The following is an 18365-nucleotide window of genomic DNA, read 5'->3' on the forward strand; positions in this document are numbered from 1 at the left end:
CTGCCTTCAAGCTCCCAATCCAACCCGCCTCTGTTGTCGCCCTCGCTGAGTGCACCTTCTTCCTCCTCGCCGCAACTAGATCCACCTCCATCAGGGCGCATTCACTTCGGATCTGGGCAGGGGAGGGGCAGACGACGTGGGAGAGGTGAGCGGGGGAGGGACGGGCGGCGTGGGAGAGGTGAGCGGGGGAGGGGCAGGGGCGCGTCGGGGAGGTGCGAGCGGCGAGGGAGGCCAGGGCAGGGGAGGAGCAGGCGGCGGAAGGGTGGGCAGCGCGAGGTTGGCGAGAGGGAGAGGGGTGGGCGCCGATTTGCGTCGCGACTCGCGGGGAGGCGCGTGCGTGGAGGAGATTAAAAAACAATAGGCCACACGTCCGCTTGCTAGAGCTCCGTTACCGTTAGGCCGTGGAGTGCGGAGCGGCGCTGATTCGCGGTAGGAGCAGTAATCGTTTCTACGAGTCCAAACAGTACTGACAGAAAAGACGTTTTAGAAAAAACGCCTCAAAATGTCGCACTAACTAAGGCATTTTTGACAAAAAAAAACGCCTCTAATTGTTAGAGGTTATTAAGGCGTTTTTCAATTTGGCCTTTAGAAATATACTTTCAGAGGTCTTTTGAGATAAATGCCTTTATACAACAAGAAATTAAGGCAGTTTGAAAAAAACGCCTTTGACAAAATGTCTTCTATTAACAGACATGCTGTAGTGCTACAATTTTGAATCTTTGCAATATTTACTTACCAAGTTAATTTCAAGGATAATTGGAAGCTCATGGATGATTTGGCTGCTTTGAAACCGATAATATCTGTAAGTGTTCCCCGGCTATGTAACAGAATTTATGCCGCATAGTTATACAGCGATATGTTCTGTTCATACTGCTAACTACTAGTTGGTTATTCATTGTGTAGAATTACAAATGTTGTGAAGGAGTCTGGTGGGCTGAAAGAAAAAAATTGTTTCATACGGCATACAATGTCTGGAGGCAAACAATCATTAAAGGTAAGAATAGTATTCAGTTCACTGAAGTGAGGTGCCCTTTTATTGTTCGGATAAATGAGAAGCATAGAATTGATACAACCATATAGGGATACTTGCACAAACTAGTAAATCAAACGGTAGGGAGATCTCCTGGTTAGAAAGGATAGTTGAGCGAGGTCTGAACCAACCCCCTGGTCGATTTCATGCAGTCGCGTTCAAATGTTAAACTTTGGCACTACTGTTTATGGACTATGTATATATTGGTAATTTTTCGTCTATTCTATAAAAGAGTTGGCATGGATCAACTACTTAATTATTAGACATCTGCTTATTTTTTTATGGATTTTGTCAAAAGTTGTCCACTAAATGGTTTATGAACGAAACATTTGCCTAGTATTGTAGTACATACATATAATACCATTATGGACTAGGTATATATTGGTAATTTTTCGTCTAGTCTCTAGAAGAGTTTTTTCGTGACGCAAAAAACTGTGGGGGAGATCCCCAAAGTGAGATTTTGTATTAATAAAAAATCAGAGAGTCCACAGAATTCCTATATGTTGTTTACTTATGCTTCAATTTTCATAGGTTACTCCTTACACATATCACATTCACATAGAAGTCCAAATGTCTACCGGGATCCTTCAAATGCTTGTCATTAATGTAGACCTTATTTAACTGCAGGGTGTGTGGAAAATTTTATTTTTATTATTAAATAAAAGTTTCTCCTATCAATTAAATGACATTTTCCTTCTTTGTGTCTAGATACTGTGGTCAGTTTTTTTTCCTTCTCTGTGTCTATATATAACACATGTATGGCTAGGTTTCTTTTCCTTTTTCTTTTGGGCAGAAACTTGACCCAATCTGCATATATGGAAGAAACTGGTCAATGTTCTAGTAGCTTCTAGTAAGATACTTCCTTTGTTTTCAAATAATTGTCACCGTTGACTATTATTCAAAACTTGACCACTTAATTACTTCCAATTGACCGACTTTGGACCACTTAATTACTTCCAATTGACCGACTTTGGTAGGATAAACATGTAAGTGATAGATTTGATATATACAGTACTATGTATTAATGAAGTGTTATACTACTATAGTTTGTTCTTTTGCGTGTCGTGCGTGCGTGCATTTATGTAGTTTGGTATATACTACCTCCGCCTCCTTTTATAAGACGTACACGCATATCAATAGTCAAACTCTGAAAATTTTGACTAATAATTTGGCTAACAATTTTTAACTATCATAATATAAAATTGATATGTTAGATTCGTAAGCAATTGTAGTATCCAATAATCATAAATTTATAAGCATAAATAATATAATATAAAGTAAAAAATTGATCAAAATGTAATTTAGGAGACCATGTCATTTCAGCCCACACCTTATAAAACAGAATGGAGGTAGTACCTTATAATCTTTAGGGTGACCCTGAAAATAAATAGAATAAATTCGTGCAATTGTTTCTTTTGTTTCCATGTATAGTTCTGAAGCTATAGAATATGGAGCACCCGACCATTTTGGTTTTGGCTGTGCAAATGACATTCATCTAAGATTGGTGGCCACTCATAAAATGGAAAGCGTTAGAGTGTGGCACTAGCAAATGTGAAGCCTTTGTAGTTTCTTCAGGACTTCATTATCTAGCACATAGTAGTCATAGGTTGTGTTTCAGGAACTTGAAATAATAATAGTCTTCTTGGTTCGTATATTTCTGTTAATTAGCAAAAACTGAATCAGGCCAACTTTATATTTTGATGCCATCATGTAATCTGGCTTTTATCGTATATATATGCGCAAAATGAAATGACACTTGTATGCTTTGTGCTATCAGGGCAAATGCATTCCCAATGTGGAATAGGTTGGTATTTATTTAACAAAATAAAAGCTAGGCTTGGTAAACGAGTGAGACTTGGAGTTGTGTTGCTTCTCCACTGTCAGCAGATCTCGTGGAGGATGTATAAGTTGTTCTCTTCTGAGCTCTGAGCTGTGTTGGATGATTTCTTGTTGGAACTTGGCTTACTGCGGAAACCGTTTGATATATATATATATATATATATATCTCCTTCAAACTGAAACACATTTCATCACAAGATGCAATTGGGGATCCAATTGTCATGAGCAATTGATTTGTCAGCAATATCCATTGGATGATGTCTCCATCCCATAGCCCTCAAGAATTTCACCACCAAAGCATCTATAGAAAAAAATTAACAAACAGTCCCGTTACCAACCCAGGACGCCTCTTCTCTCAGCACTCAGCACCAGCCGGTCGCCGACGCCCACCCCGGGCCCGGCAGCCACCTCCGTTGGTGCCGGCGACCCTCCTCAGCCTTGAGGCGCCGTCCAATGCTGCTGGTGATTCTGGAAATTGTGGTGCCGCCGGTGGCCGTGGAGGAGTCACCGCCGGTAAAGCTAGCGTTCGTTCGCCCATGTATGTCGTCATCTCTTATGCCATCACGTTCCGGCCGGGGATCCACTACCTAGCTAGCCCACCGTCGTTCCCACATCATCAGGGTGGTGATGATTCTCGTCGGACATCATCGCCGCCGTGCTCGCGTGGAAGTTCGCTGGTCAGACCTGCCTCTAGCGGGGCACGCACCGGTGTTCCCAATCTGATTACTGACTGTTCTGATGGAAAGCTGTGGTGCCCCCGCATGCTATTTATTGGGTATTGACGAGGCCACCTCCATCAGTAGTTTCGGCGTAGAAAAAGAAAGGGTCCAGGCCAGACGCAAACTCTTTCCTGCTTCTCATTTCGTTGCTCAGTCCAGATTTCCCAGCCATTCTCAAAGTTATTTTACTCTCGTACTAGTACAAAGTTACCAACACATGCTACTCTCATCAAACTATAGTTTGCGTCCTTGCTAAAGAAAACTGTAATTTGCCTGAACACACCCATCGTATGTATAATGTATGTAGTAACAGTGAGATTCGAATTACGATGTGCGTGAGCATGCATGCTTGGATCGGACCTTAGGTGAAGTTCCATATTTGCCTTTTGTCTACCCCATCGTTTCACGATTATATATAGCTAAACATAAGCAAAGTATAGCTACAGTAAAAAGTGTGGTGAGAAAATGACCACCACACATTTGACAGAGTTTGGTAAGAAAATGAGGCCATGACATAAGGTAAAGGGCCTAAACAAATTTGACAAGCCACAACCATATAAAATCTCTCTTCTTTCTTAATTGCGTGTCAAGATGTGGCTATGAACCAAATACAATCCCAATTGTTCTTTTTATACCAAAATTGGGATCTTTGAGTTCTTCATCATAAGTAAAAATCCCAATTGCTCTTTTTATACCAAAATTAGGATTTCTGAGTTCTTCATAAGCCAAAGTATCCGTAAGTTTGACTATGGTTACAGATAATCCAAAAGTCATTTTGGAATTATAAATCATTATATTATGTATGTATCTGGGTATAGTCTAAATAAAGTTATTTTTACATCTAAAAATACCAAATGACTTCTAACTTAAAATGAAGAGAGTGTAATTTGTTTATAAATACACATAAAACTATAATATAACTCTTACAAAAGCCAAAGTGAATTATAACTTATAATTGATGGAGTATTTTAGAGGTGGAGATGATGAACCTATTGGACCATATTTTTTTAATCTTTCAGTTAAATTCTGTTTTTATTCACCCCTTTCACTTTGGAGTTTGGTCTGTTCATTTTTCTCTATGTCCTAGGCACCACATGTTTAGTGGGTGGCCCTAAAGATCAAAACCTCATGTATTATTTTTATCATCCTTTACTAATGCAAGGGCAGAGCTCCTACCTTTTTTTAAAATAAAAAATAATAACAAGATGATGGAGGCCACATCAGCCATTAAGCTAGCATACCATACCTTTTTAGTCCCACCTAAACAATCGTCGTCTTATCTCCAGTTCAATCTCGTGGTGCATAGATCATGGACGTTCTTGAGAACCATCCATCGCAGGGGGCGTTTTGGCAAGCTTCTTATCGATTCTTCGTGGCCAACGATGGATAATCCGATTATAAGCGTATCGAAACAACACTTTTATCTTTCTTTTCTTTTTTTTCCTTTTTTATCTGATTCTCTGTAATATTTCAAAGTTAAACATTGGGAATGAACCAGGAGGTATAAAAATCTTAGGAAGCAACACAAGTACAACAAGATAATGAACAATTTCAGATAATTCTAGAAAGCATGACCCATGTAAACATCTACAGTCGGGGACCAATACTAAAGTACCCGAAGAGGAGGAGCTAATGACCATCAACATTGATTCATCTTAGCAGTCAAGAGCGCGACTACAACTCCAATCGACCCCCAGGTGCGCGGGGCTCCTCCTCGCCCGGCCTCTGGGGGCGAGCTCCGCCTCGCCCGACCCCCGAGGGGGCGATCTCCACCTCGACCGAACTCTGGGGGGGCGATCTCCGCCTCGCCCGACCTCTGATGCCGATCTCTGGGGGCGGGCTCCGCCTCGCCCAACACTGTGGCCACGGGCTCCGCCTCGCCCGACCCCGAGGCCGTGGGCTCCGCCTCGCATGATCTCTGGGGGTGGGCTCCGGCTCGCCCGACCTCTGGGGGCGGGCTCCGCCTCGCCCGACACCATGGCTGTGGGCTCCGCCTCGCCCGACCCTTGGGGCTGGGGATCCGCCTCGTCCGACACCGAGGCCATGGGCTCCGCCTCGTCCAACCCCGAGGTCGCGGACTCCGCCTCGCCTGACCCCCAAGGTCGCGGGCTCCGCCTCGCCTAACCCTTAGGTTTGCGCTCCGCCTCTCCCAACCTCTGGGGGGCTCCGCCTCCCCCGACCCCAAGGCCGCGGGCTCCACCTCGCCCGACCCTTGGGTTTGCACTCTGCCTCACCCAACCCCGAGGCCGCGGGCTCCGCCTCGCTCGACGGAGACCCACACTGCCGTCAACCGCTCCGGGTCTAAGCATATTGGCCTGGGTCAAAGCTCTGACACCAGGGGAGAGACCGGCATGCCCCGATGTAACCCGCGGCCACAATGGGCCATACACGAGGATTCACATCAGAAACAGCATCGGGCGTACTGGTGCTATTTTGCCTAACCCTCGTACGAACACTGACATGCGCGTCAGTTCACCACGACGTTCGCCAGGACGGAGTGGAGCACCATGACCAGCAGACGACGCCTGCGCATGGCGCCAGTGATGGACAGGGCCACGACGTGGAGCCGTCCCTGTTGACATCTACAGGGTCGGCGGGACCTGCATGAAGGATAAGGACCCGGCGATCTTGAAGGACTTCTTCTCCCTCTCTCTCGTTCTCCTCTCTTCCTCCGCTGTAACTCGTACTTTTCCTTGGCCTATAAAAGAGAAAGCGGGGCATCCCATGAGGGGGGCTTGACTCAAATCGCATCGATTCAAGCCAGACCCGATCGAACCATCATGAGCCCATCAAACCCCGAACCGATCAGAACACAACACAAGCACATGGCTGAGCAGCAACCGAACTCTCGGCACCTCGACATCGGGAGATTGAGGAAGCGCGACTCCAGCTTGAGCAGGAATGCACGGAGCTTGATTGGGAGATTGAGCGTCGCAGAGATGGTGGGCGCGCACGTGCCATGGCCCGCGACATGAACCGGAGGATCATCGCAGACGATGAAGCCCTCCCTCGCTTCACCCGGGCAAGCCACAACATCGCCGCAGCGGTGGCCTTGCTCCATGGCCTTCCAGAGGCCGCGACGCCCAAGGATCATCGGGCCCACCATGAGATTCGCACGCTACTCGAGCATGCGGCGGCGCAGCAGGCAGAAAGTTCGTTGTCTTGGCGACACAAGCTTGACGTCAACCAACGCACGCTCTCCGAGTGGCCCAGTAGGGACGCGTTGGTCCACCAAGCACCACAAGGCAGCGAGCAGCGTGCCGCGGTCCTGGTACATCAGCGTCTCGGCCGCAACCGCGACGCACGCAGCACCCTCGACGCCCGTAGACGTACCTACGGTGACCCGAGAGAAGGAGCCCGCCATGGCTATCATCCTCGTCACGGTGGACGCTACGACAGCAGCGAAGACCGAAGCCCGAGCCCCGGCTTGCCGAGCCCTTAGGCCTTTGGCCGTCACATCCTCAATGCTGCTTTCCCGCCAAGGTATCGACGATCGACCAATATCCTAAAGTACTCTGGGGAAACAAACCTCGGATTATGGCTCGAAGACTATCGGCTTGCCTGCCAAGTCGGTGGTGCAGATAATGATGACTTCATTATCCGCAACCTTCCACTGTTCTTAGCCAATTCGGCACGAGCATGGTTGGAACACTTGCCGTCCAACACAATCCAGAGTTGGACGGACCTAAGGGAGATCTTTGTGGGGAACTTCCATGGCACATACAAGCGCCCTAGGAACCCATGGGACCTCAAAAACTACCGTCAGAAGGCCGGTGAGACCCTCCACGGGTACATCCGGCGCTTCTCCCAGCAGTGCAACGAGCTACCTAACATCACCAACGCCGACGTTATAGGAGCTTTCCTGTCCGGGACTACCTGCGAGCCTTTGGTTCATAAGTTGGGACGCAAGGGCCCGCGAACCACCAAGGAACTTGTCGGATACCATGAGAAGGGGTACCCTAAGCAAGAACCAAAAAACGACTGCTTAGACTTCGTAAAGATCGAAACCAGCTAAACACCGCTGGCCTCGGCCGATTCTCCGACTCGCCCGAGGCCCCCTCGCCGCTGACCTCGGGCGATCCCCCACCGAAGGCATCGGCCGACCCCCTCTCGTTGCAGGCCTCGGCCGGGCCGCCGACCCTCCGTCTCACGCGAGGCGGGCTCAGGCAGCACTCTGCTGCCTCTTCCTTCACCCGTCCCTCTGACAAAACGTCGTGTCGCATTAACTCAGCCAACCGCTGCCCCTGACGTCGGCCGCATGCTCGGCACAGTACAGCGGAATGGCCGACGGGACAGGAGGCAGGACTGGGCAGGGGTTACCCGCCACTATGCCAACCACTATGCACATGGTTGACGCCCATGCCTCACTGTGCTGCCAACTCCTGCTCCGAGAACAACGCAGCGTGGGGAGCCACGTCTGGGATACTGTGGCCTCGGAATCAGTACCCAGGACCAATAATTCCCTCCAAGGCCTCGGCAGTTTGCTTCAGGGGCTCGGCAGCCTGAGGATCCATGTCCGCGAGCCCCCCACGATGGCTCGGCCTCGGCATCTGCAGAGCCACGGCTCCCTACGACGTCATCGCACGATGACCAGCACGTCGCCCGCCATGTCCTGCCTCAAGCTGTACTGGAGCCCCACGACGCACAAGACCAAGTATGACCGGCGCGCCACTTCTGCACGACAAGGACGGGGCGCGTCACTTCTGCACGACAAGGACGGGGCCACTCCATCGACCATACCACGACAGTGGCCGGCTACAGGGCTCGGACACGCCACCCCTATTTATAGATATAGAGCGTTATGTAGCAACATATGTACGTTCCTGGTTCTCCCTTAGAGTATAAAAGGGAGGGACCGGGGCCATTTCTAGGGGAAAAAAGAGGGCAACGAGCAGAAAGACGAACACACCGATAGAACTACACACTTCTACGCTGCTTGAGAACAACGCCTCAAGCAGCCCGCACCACCTCCGCCGAGACCTGGGGCTAGCTCCCTCTCTCACCTAGCTTGTAACCCCCTACTACGAGCACTCCGGTGCAAGGAATACAAGATCGATCTCTCAGACTGGACGTAGGGCCTCGATTGCCTGAACCAGTATAAACCTTGTGTCTCTTTGCATCACCATCCGGTTCGGGAGCACGCAGCACAAATTTACTCGTTGGTTGAGGACCCCCCGGTTCCAAAACACCGACAGTTGGCGCGCCAGGTAGGGGACGCTGCGTGTCGTTTTCGTCATCCCAGCAGGACTCGGATGGCTGACCCCATACGACCATTGCGTCTCGGCACCGTAGTTTGGTTCGGGAGCCTAGAGTTCATGTCTCTAGGGCATGAGTACGACATGGTGCTCCTCACTCCTCGAGCCCCACCGTCCGACGATGAAGTCACGCCCCGGCAGCCCAGGCGCAGGCGGCGTCCGGGCGGCCGCTCTCGCCGCGCTCGCCTAGGCACGACGCGAGCAAGGCGACCCCGATGCTACGCGAACCCGAGGCGGCACGCCACTCCCCGCCGATATCCTACGACCAGCTGTTGGTACGGGGTCCCTGGCTGGGGACCTGTCTGGCCTGAGCGTGGACAAAGGAAAATCGCCGGTGGCTCGCGGCGATGCCCAGTCGTCCAGCTCCGCTCCACCACCCCCTGAAGAGCCGACCCCGGCGGGGCAGAATCTGGAGACGGCGCCGTCCCCATACCCCTTTGGGTTGAGAAATGCCGCCGCCTCTTATGCCTACGCTTACACTGCCGCTCACGAGCACCCCTCGGAACGCCGCCAGCGCTTCGCTCTCGACCTGAGCACCCACTCCGACTCCTCGGGCGAGGACGAGGCATGGCCCGGGGTGGATTTCTCCGAACTCCACAACCCTGGGGCTTTGCGCCAATTCTTGGCCGCAAGCGACTACTGCCTCGGCTATTCCGACTCCGACGACGAAGGGACTTACGATCCATCCCGTGAGTGCTTCCACGTCGGGCTCGGGATGCCAAGGGCGGGCGAAGAGGAAGAGAGGACAGGCAACCATTCCCCGCCCCGGGCAGGGGCGGGCGATGCCACACCTCCGCGTCTCGAAGCCCCGACAGCACGGAACGAGAATCCCGTCCGCGTGGAGCATCGACGCCCAGACCTGGAGCAGCTCCGCGAGCTTCAAGCCAAGGTCGAACAAGACCGACTCCTTCTGCAACAGCTACGGGACACTCTCGAGCAGGAGCAGCAAGAGCGCGGTGAGGGCGGAGGAGCCCGACGGAGGGCCCACGACGTCCATCACCGCATCAACGACAACGAGGGGGATGAGCCACCCCCAATCTTTAATCGCGCTAGCCAGAATGTCGCAGCGGCTGCGATGCTGGTCCGAGCAATGCCCGAGCCCTCCACCACCGAGGGGCGACGGGTCCGCGGAGAGCTCCGCGACCTCCTCGAGACCGCAGCGGTGCAGCAGGCCGAAAGTTCCGCCTCCCGCCGGCGCGGAGGCACTTCGGAGCAACCCACGGCGCGACCTCGCCAGGGCCAGGATGCCTCGGTCCGTCCCGAGCCTGCTCGCGCGCCGACGGTCAACAGGGCCCTCTCGGTGCGCGACCGACCTGGACACCAACGCGAGGTACAAGGCGACCACGAGGTAGTTGGCAGGCGACGGCGCCACGACGACGGAGCCGCCCGGGGCTACCACCCACACCGAGGCGGTCGCTACGACAGCGAAGAAGACCGCAGTCCTTCTCCCGAGCCACCTGGCCCTCGGGTCTTTAGTAGAGCCATCCGCAACGCTCACTTCCCAGCCCGGTTCCGGCAACCTACCAACCTCACAAAGTACAGCGGCGAGACGAACCCCGAGCTATGGCTAGCCGATTATCGCCTGGCTTGTCAGCTAGGTGGTGCGGACGATGACCTGCTCATCATCCGCAACCTCCCTTTGTTCTTGTCAGACTCAGCGCGAGCCTGGCTCGAACACCTTCCCCCCGCACAGATCCACGACTGGCGCGACTTGGTGAGGGTCTTCGTCGGGAATTTCCAGGGCACCTACGTGCGCCCTGGGAACTCCTGGGACCTCAAAGGTTGCCGCCAGAAGCCGGACGAATCTCTTCGAGATTTCATCCGGCGCTTCTCCAAGAAATGCACCGAGTTGCCCCGCGTCGGTGACTCGGAAATCGTCCAAGCATTCCTCTCTGGCACCTCCTGCCGAGACCTGGTCCGAGAATTAGGCCGGAACGTACCAACCACGGCGGCCGCACTCCTTGACATCGCCACCAACTTCGCCTCGGGCGAAGAGGCGGTTGGGGCCATCTTCCCCAACAACGACGCCAAGGGGAAGCAGAAGGACGAGGCCCCCGAGGCCTCGCCCACCCGCGTCCCCAAGAGAAAGAAGAAGGGTCGCCCAGGGAAGCAGGAGGTCCTCGAGGCCGGCCATGTCGCCACAGCAGATCGCAGGAATCCCCGAGGCCCCCGGGGCCCTGGGCTATTTGACGACATGCTGAAGAAGCCCTGTCCTTACCATCAAGGTCTGGTGAAGCATGCCCTCGAGGAATGCACCATGCTCCGGCGTTACTACGCCAGGCTTGGGCTCCCCGACGACGATGATGCCAGGAAAAGGGGCGCCGGCGAGAGGGACGACGATAAAGATGATGGGTTCCCCGAGGTACGCAACGCCTTCATGATCTTTGGCGGACCCTCGGCACGCCTCACGGCGCGCCAGCGAAAGAGGGAACGCCGGGAGGTCTTCTCGGTCAAGGTGGCCACCCCCCGGTACCTCGACTGGTCTCGAGAGGCAATCACCTTTGATCGGGATGACCACCCCGATTATGTTCCAAACCCCGGGCAGTACCCGCTTGTCGTCGACCCGATCGTCGGCAACACCCGGCTCACCAAAGTGCTCATGGACGGAGGCAGCGGCCTCAACATCCTCTACGTCAACACTCTGGAGCTCCTGGAGCTCGACCAGTCACGACTCCGAGGCGGTTCCGCGCCCTTCCACGGCGTCGTGCCAGGAAAGCGCACACGACCCCTCGGGCGCATCGACTTACCCGTCTGCTTTGGCACCCCCTCCAACTACCGCAAGGAGGTCCTCACCTTCGAGGTGGTTGGATTCAAGGGGGCTTACCACGCCATCTTGGGGCGCCCGTGCTACGCCAAGTTCATGGCGGTCCCCAACTACACCTACCTCAAGCTCAAGATGCCAGGCCCCAACGGCATCATCACCGTCGAGTCCACGTACGAACATGCATACGACTGCGACGTCGAGTGCATCGAGTACGCCGAGGCCATCGTGGAGGCCGAGACCCTCATCGCCGATCTCGACCAGCTTGGTAGCGAGGTTCCCGACGCCAAGCGGCGCGTCGGGACCTTCGAGCCCGCGGAGGACGTCAAGCTCGTCCCCGTCGATCCCACCGTCCCCAACGGCCGAGGACTGAAGATCAGCGCCACCCTCGACAGCAAATAGGAGGCTGTGCTCGTCGACTTTCTCCGTGCGAACGTCGATATGTTCGCGTGGAGTCCCTCGGACATGCCGGGCATACCAAGGGAGGTCGCCGAGCACGCCTTAGATATCCGGGCGGGCTCCAGGCCGGCAAAGCAGCGCCTGCGCCGGTTTGACGAGGAAAAGCGCAGGGCCATCGGCGAAGAAGTGCAGAAGCTCATGGCCGCCGGGTTCATCAAGGAAGTATTCCATCCAGAGTGGTTGGCTAACCCCGTATTAGTCAGGAAGAAAAGTGGCAAGTGGAGGATGTGCGTGGACTACACTGGTCTAAATAAAGCGTGCCCGAAGGTCCCATTCCCACTACCACGAATTGACCAAATCGTCGACTCCACTGCAGGATGCGAAACCCTCTCCTTCCTTGATGCGTATTCCGGTTACCACCAAATCAAGATGAAAGAGTCCGACCAGCTCGCGACTTCTTTCATCACTCCATTCGGCATGTACTGCTACGTAACCATGCCGTTTGGCCTCAGAAACGCAGGGGCTACTTACCAGCGGTGCATGATCCAAGTCTTTGGCGAACACATCGGGCGAACCGTCGAGGCCTACGTGGATGACATCGTAGTCAAGTCCAGGAAGGCCGGTGATCTCGTCGGCGACTTGGAGGTTGCCTTCACATGTCTCAGAGAGAAGGGCATCAAGCTCAACCCCGAGAAGTGTGTCTTCGGGGTTCCCCGAGGCATGCTCTTGGGATTCATAGTCTCGGAACGTGGAATCGAGGCCAACCCGGAGAAGGTCTCGGCCGTGACCAACATGGGCCCGATCCGAGACCTCAAAGGGGTGCAGAGGGTCATGGGATGCCTTGCGGCCCTAAGCCGCTTCATCTCGCGCCTCGGCGAAAAAGGCCTGCCCCTGTACCGCCTCTTGAGAAAGTCCGAGCGCTTTTCTTGGACCACCGAGGCCGAGGAAGCCCTCGCCAGGCTCAAAGCACTGCTCACCAACCCCCCCGTCCTGGTTCCGCCCACCGAGGGCGAGCACCTCTTACTCTACGTCACCGCGACGACCCAAGTGGTCAGCGCGGCCGTAGTAGTCGAGAGGCAGGAGAAGGGACATGCTCTACCCGTCCAACGACCTGTCTACTTCATCAGCGAAGTGCTCTCCGAGACTAAGACGCGTTACCCCCACATCCAGAAGCTGGTTTACACCGTAGTCTTGGCTCGACGCAAGCTGCGTCACTACTTCGAGTCCCACCCGGTGACTGTGGTGTCGTCTTTTCCTCTGGGAGAGATAATCCAAAACCGGGAGGCCTCGGGTAGAATAGCCAAGTGGGCTGTCGAACTCATGGGGGAAACCTTGTCTTTCGCGCCTCGGAAAGCGATCAAATCACAGGTCCTGGCCGACTTTGTAGCCGAGTGGACCGACACACAGCTGCCACCCGTTCAGATCCAATCAGAATGCTGGACCATGTACTTCGACGGGTCTCTGATGAAGACTGGGGCTGGCGCGGGCCTGCTCCTGGTCTCGCCCCTCGGAGTACACATGCGCTACATGATCCGGCTTCACTTCGCCGCCTCCAACAATGTGGCCGAATACGAGGCCCTCGTCAACGGCCTGCAAATCGCCATCGAACTTGGAGTGCGACGTCTCGACGTACGGGGTGATTCGCAGCTCGTCGTCGATCAGGTGATGAAAGAGTCAAGCTGCCATGACCCCAAAATGAAGGCGTACTGCACGATAGTACGTCGCCTAGAGAACAAGTTCGACGGTCTCGAACTCAACCACGTTGCGCGAAAGTTCAACGAGGCCGCAGACGAACTGGCAAAGATGGCGTCAGCGCGGACCCCGGTCCCCCCGAACGTCTTCGCCAGAGACCTCCACAAGCCATCCGTCGACTACGCCTCGGCGACGGAAGAGGGCCCATCGGCCGAGCCCACCGCAGGGCCCGAGGCCCCCTCTACCACCGAGACCCCGCCAGCCAAGCCCGAGGCCATGGCGATTGACGCAGAGCCTCCCAAGGCCGACCAAGGAACGGACTGGCGAGTCCCTTTCCTTGATCGCCTCGTTCGAGGAGAGCTTCCTGCGGACAGAGCCGAGGCCCGACGGCTTGCGCGACGAGCCAAGACTTACGTCCTCTGCAACGACGAGTTGTATAGGCGTAGCCCATCTGGTATTCTCCAACGATGCATCACCACCGAGGCTGGCCAATCCCTACTTTGGGACTTGCACGCGGGAGTCTGCGGGCACCACGCGGCGCCTCGGGCGCTCGTGGGTAACGCCTTCCGCCAAGGTTTCTATTGGCCAACAGCAGTGGCCGACGCCACGAAGCTAGTACGCTCCTGCGAGGGATGCCAGTACTACGCTCGACAGACGCACCTCCCGGCCCAAGCCCTCCAAACCATCCCCATCACATGGCCATTCGCTGTGTGGGGGCTGGACATGGTTGGGCCTCTGCAGAAGGCACCCAGGGGGCTATACCCATCTGCTGGTAGCCGTCGACAAATTCTCCAAATGGATCGAGGCTCGTCCGATCACTCAGATCAAATCCGAGCAAGCGGTGCTGTTCTTTACGGATATCATCCACAGGTTCGGAATCCCAAATACCATCATCACCGACAATGGGACGCAATTCACCGGCCACAAGTTCCTGACATTCTGCGACGACCGCCACATCCGTGTGGCCTGGTCGGCCGTAGGACATCCCAGGACAAACGGCCAAGTAGAACGTGCGAACGGCATGATCCTACAAGGTCTCAAACCTAGGATACACAACCGGTTGAAGAAATTCGGCAAGAAATGGCTTGCCGAACTCCCATCGGTCATTTGGAGCCTGAGGAATACACCGAGCCGAGCCACGGGATTTACACCGTTCTTCTTGGTCTATGGGGCCGAGGCCATCCTCCCCACCGACCTGGAATACGGTTCCCCGAGACTACTAGGCCTACAACGAGCAAAGCAACCGCACTGCCCGCGAAGACGCCCTCGACCAACTGGAGGAAGCCCGAGACGTCGCGCTGCTACACTCGGCCAGGTACCAGCAAGCCCTACGACGCTACCAAGCCCGGCGCGTCCAAAGCCGAGACCTGAAGGTGGGCGACCTGGTGCTGAGACTGAGGCAGAGCAACAAGGGCCGCCACAAGCTGACCCCACCCTGGGAAGGGCCGTACATCGTCGCTCAAGTGCTGAAGCCCGGGACCTACAAGTTAGCCAACGAGAAGGGCGAAATCTTCACCAACGCTTGGAACATAGAACAGCTACGTCGTTTCTACCCTTAAATTTCCAAACGTTGTTTACATTGTTTCTCGAAATACAATAAAGAAGCGTTCTTAGTTGTTATAATCTTTCGAGGAACCCCCTTATAGACAAGTCGATTGTATAGAACCTAAGGACCGTACGATCGTCTCAAAGGTGAAAAGGCCGGCCGAGCCGTGAGAACGGCCTACGCCTCCGGGCTACGGCAGCTCCCGCACCACCTTTTCACCCAAAGGACAGCGTAGGCTCCGAGGAAGTTCTGTACAGAGAGCTTGTCTATCAATAGGGGCTCGACGCCACAATAGCGCTATAAGGGAGACTCGGCTCTGCCTCTGCAAAGCCGAGCCTCCCTCGGGGGCTAAAAAGGGGGAACCCCCTAAGTCCCGAACACCGTTTGTTAATGGTCTTTCAAAAAATTTCTACGCCAAACTCTCTCGCGCTCCGACGGGACCTTCACAAGAAACCCAAAGACCAAAAGCTTGTCTCGAGGCCAAAGGGCCTGGTCGAGTCGTGAGAATGGCCTACGCCTCTAGGCTACGGCAGCTCCCTCACCACCCTTCGCCAAAGGACGGCTTAAGGTTCCGAGGAATTTCTTTACGGGTTCCCAAGATCGAGACAGAGGGCACAGGCTCGAAGTAAAACAAGAAACGGTTAAAAGACCCACATACGCAAATACTTTAAAGGCCTCGACGGCCACAAAAACGTCACGGTATGGCAACTAACTCAATCCGGTTACATGGCCCCTTTTGGCCCAGGTCAAAGCTCAAGGGTCGGCGGCCGGCGCGGGAGGGACCACCTCTTCTTCAAATAGACCGGCCAGCGCTGTGCCAGGTGCCTTAGCCGCCTCCAACAGCTTCACGACCTCTGCATCAGCCTCCTCGTCATCTTCTGGCAACACGTAGCCGTCGCTGACAGCCTCGAGGTTGATGGCGTAGTGCGAGGAGACGACGGCCAGGGCGCGCTTGACTGCCCGTGTGCAACGCCTCCCGGAGCCTCTCGTGGACGCGGCCGCTCAACGCAATCAGGCGGCTCCCAAGGGAGCTGGCTGATTGGACTCCCTCGATGTCTAGGGCCTCGCAGGCGGTACGGACAGCGCTGCGCAGCGCCTCGTGCTCTCGGACCTCAACATCCAGCGCCGCTTGCGCTGCGACGGAGGCCTCAGCCGCCTGGGAGGCTTCTTTCTCCAGATCTACGTCGCAACAAGGGGTCAGGAGTCAAACGCGAACCAGGACAAAAAGAACAAGGAGCACGGTTCAGCGGAACTTACCCTCGGCCTTGCTCTTCCAGTCTAAGGCCTCGACCCGAGAGGCCTCGGCCGCCTTGGTAGCCTCTGCCAAGGCGACTTTCGTCAGCTGATGCTCGCTCTGCTCCGCACCCAGCTGCCCGGCTATGGCCTTGGCAGAGGCCGTCGCCTCTTGGGCCCGAGACCTGGAGGCGTCTCGCTCCTCCTCCAGTTCCTTGATCTTCGCCACCAGAGGGGCAGACTGCTCTTTAGCCGTGGCCAACTCGGCCTGAATGTCAGCACAACGAAGGCGGAGGTCCTCCACTTCCGCACTCCGCGCCGACAAAAGCCCCTGGGCATCGGCGAGCAGGCCCTTCTGCCGCCGGAGCTGGTCCCAGATATCCCTCTCCCTTCGCAGGAACACCGATTTCCCAAGGGATCGGGTCTCGAGCTCCTAAGGAGGCAAAACAAAAAACGCACGTCAAACACTGCGAGGAGGCTCGGAGAGAAAACAACGCGGCACGAGAGAGGAAAGTACGTACCTGGGTGACACCGGGCAAGTCCCGTCCCATAATAGTCATCGCTGTCTGCAGCGACCGCACTGCCAGTTGGCAGGTACTGCTCGAGGGTATCCCATCGCCCCCCCTCTGTGGTATCTTCAAGGGCAAACACGGGCTCCCCCTCGGGGTCAGCCCGGTTCTGCCAGAAAACACGCGGGAAGTTCCACCCACGGGGCTCGGGCCGTAGCCGGACAAGGGCCGAACTCCCCTCGGCAGGATCTGGGACTGGCTGCTCCACGGTACTGGCCGCCTCGACGTTCGCCGCCTCCTTCCCATGGGAGGAATCATCAGACGAGATTGCCTGAACCAGGGGCGGCGCCAAAACTTGCTCCGTCTCCATCTCCATCGCCTCGGCCTTGACGGACCCAGGGGCTCTGGCCTCCGCCATCTCCACCTCGGTGGCCCCGGCGTCCACCGCCCTGACTTCGGAGGTCTTGGGGGCTCCGGCCTCACCCTCAATGGCCTTGGCGATGGTGGACGCCCCAGCCTCCTTCGCCCCAAGACCCACGACATCACGGGGCGCGGGCTCCTCCTCTTCCACTCGCTCCGCGGCCACCTCGGCACCCTTTTCCTGGGTAGCCGGCTCCTCCGAAATGGCCCCGCCCGACGCCGCGCCACGCTGCACGCCAGCTTGCGCCTCCGCTGCCTGATGGGCGGAGGAGCTAACGTTCACCTTGAGCGCCTTACGTGGCGCCAAGGCAGGATCTTCCACCAGATGCTTCTGGCTGGAAGCAAAGACACTCCCAAGGTCAGCATGCGACCAAGGGGCAAACAAGAAGTACTACGAACTCCACCAGAAAAAAAACGCTTACCGCGAATGGGGATGCAGCCGCTTCAGCACCGCCAGCCTCCTCTGCAATGGCGGCGGTGGCAGCAGCAGCACGGCCTCTGTGTCCACCGATGCCAGCTGGCCTCCGCCAGACCCCGGCACCTCCTCGACCCTTCGCGGAGACAATGGGGTCGCCCCCACCGTCGCTCGCTCCACCTCCGCCGTCGGGCCCATCGGGCCGACGGCACGCTCCTCCGACACCCGCGCCTCGGGCGGTTTGGCCTCGGTCCCGGGGCGGGCCGCCACCGGCCCTGGGACACCTCCTCCTCCTAGGAGCGTCAGGCTCCTTGCCGGCGCCCCGGGCACCATCTCCCTAATGTCGGGGAGGTGTTCCAGGCAGGCCGTCCCCACCTCGCGCCCACCGCCATCACCCGAAGAATCCGACACCGACGACGAGGGAGACGGCTCCAACAGGAGACCGTCGAGCTTCTGACGCCAGCGACGGGCGTCCAGCTTTTCGCGCGCGAGGAGCTTCTTCGTGCGCTTCGCCTCCTTGGCATCTTTCTTCTTCTCCTCCTCCTCG

The 18365-nt window shown here is 55.6% G+C and overlaps 1 protein-coding gene across 1 annotated transcript; it reads right to left on the reverse strand.

The window, feature by feature from the left end:
- Positions 1–599: 599 nt before the first annotated feature.
- On the reverse strand, positions 600–17044 carry LOC136502933 (uncharacterized). Its single transcript, XM_066498179.1, has 5 exons — positions 16996–17044; positions 16499–16907; positions 16323–16420; positions 737–817; positions 600–623 (listed from the first exon to the last, which is right to left on the reverse strand). The coding sequence occupies exons 1-5, from the start codon at positions 17032–17034 to the stop codon at positions 600–602; spliced, it is 651 nt and encodes a 216-aa protein (XP_066354276.1). The 5' UTR covers positions 17035–17044.
- Between the last annotated feature and the right edge of the window lie 1321 nt (positions 17045–18365).

The sequence above is a fragment of the Miscanthus floridulus genome, chromosome 14 (assembly GCF_019320115.1).
Source record: "Miscanthus floridulus cultivar M001 chromosome 14, ASM1932011v1, whole genome shotgun sequence".
Lineage (NCBI taxonomy): Eukaryota > Viridiplantae > Streptophyta > Magnoliopsida > Poales > Poaceae > Miscanthus > Miscanthus floridulus.

Bases quoted from the DNA above. Each gene is read 5' to 3' on its own strand.
- LOC136502933 (XM_066498179.1), bottom strand. From the start codon at position 17,034: ATGACTATTATGGGACGGGACTTGCCCGGTGTCACCCAG. The intron at 16,908-16,995 runs GTACGTACTTTC...TTGCCTCCTTAG, and splicing joins ACTTGCCCGGTGTCACCCAG to GAGCTCGAGACCCGATCCCT. The intron at 16,421-16,498 runs GTAAGTTCCGCT...GTTGCGACGTAG, and splicing joins CTGGAAGAGCAAGGCCGAGG to ATCTGGAGAAAGAAGCCTCC.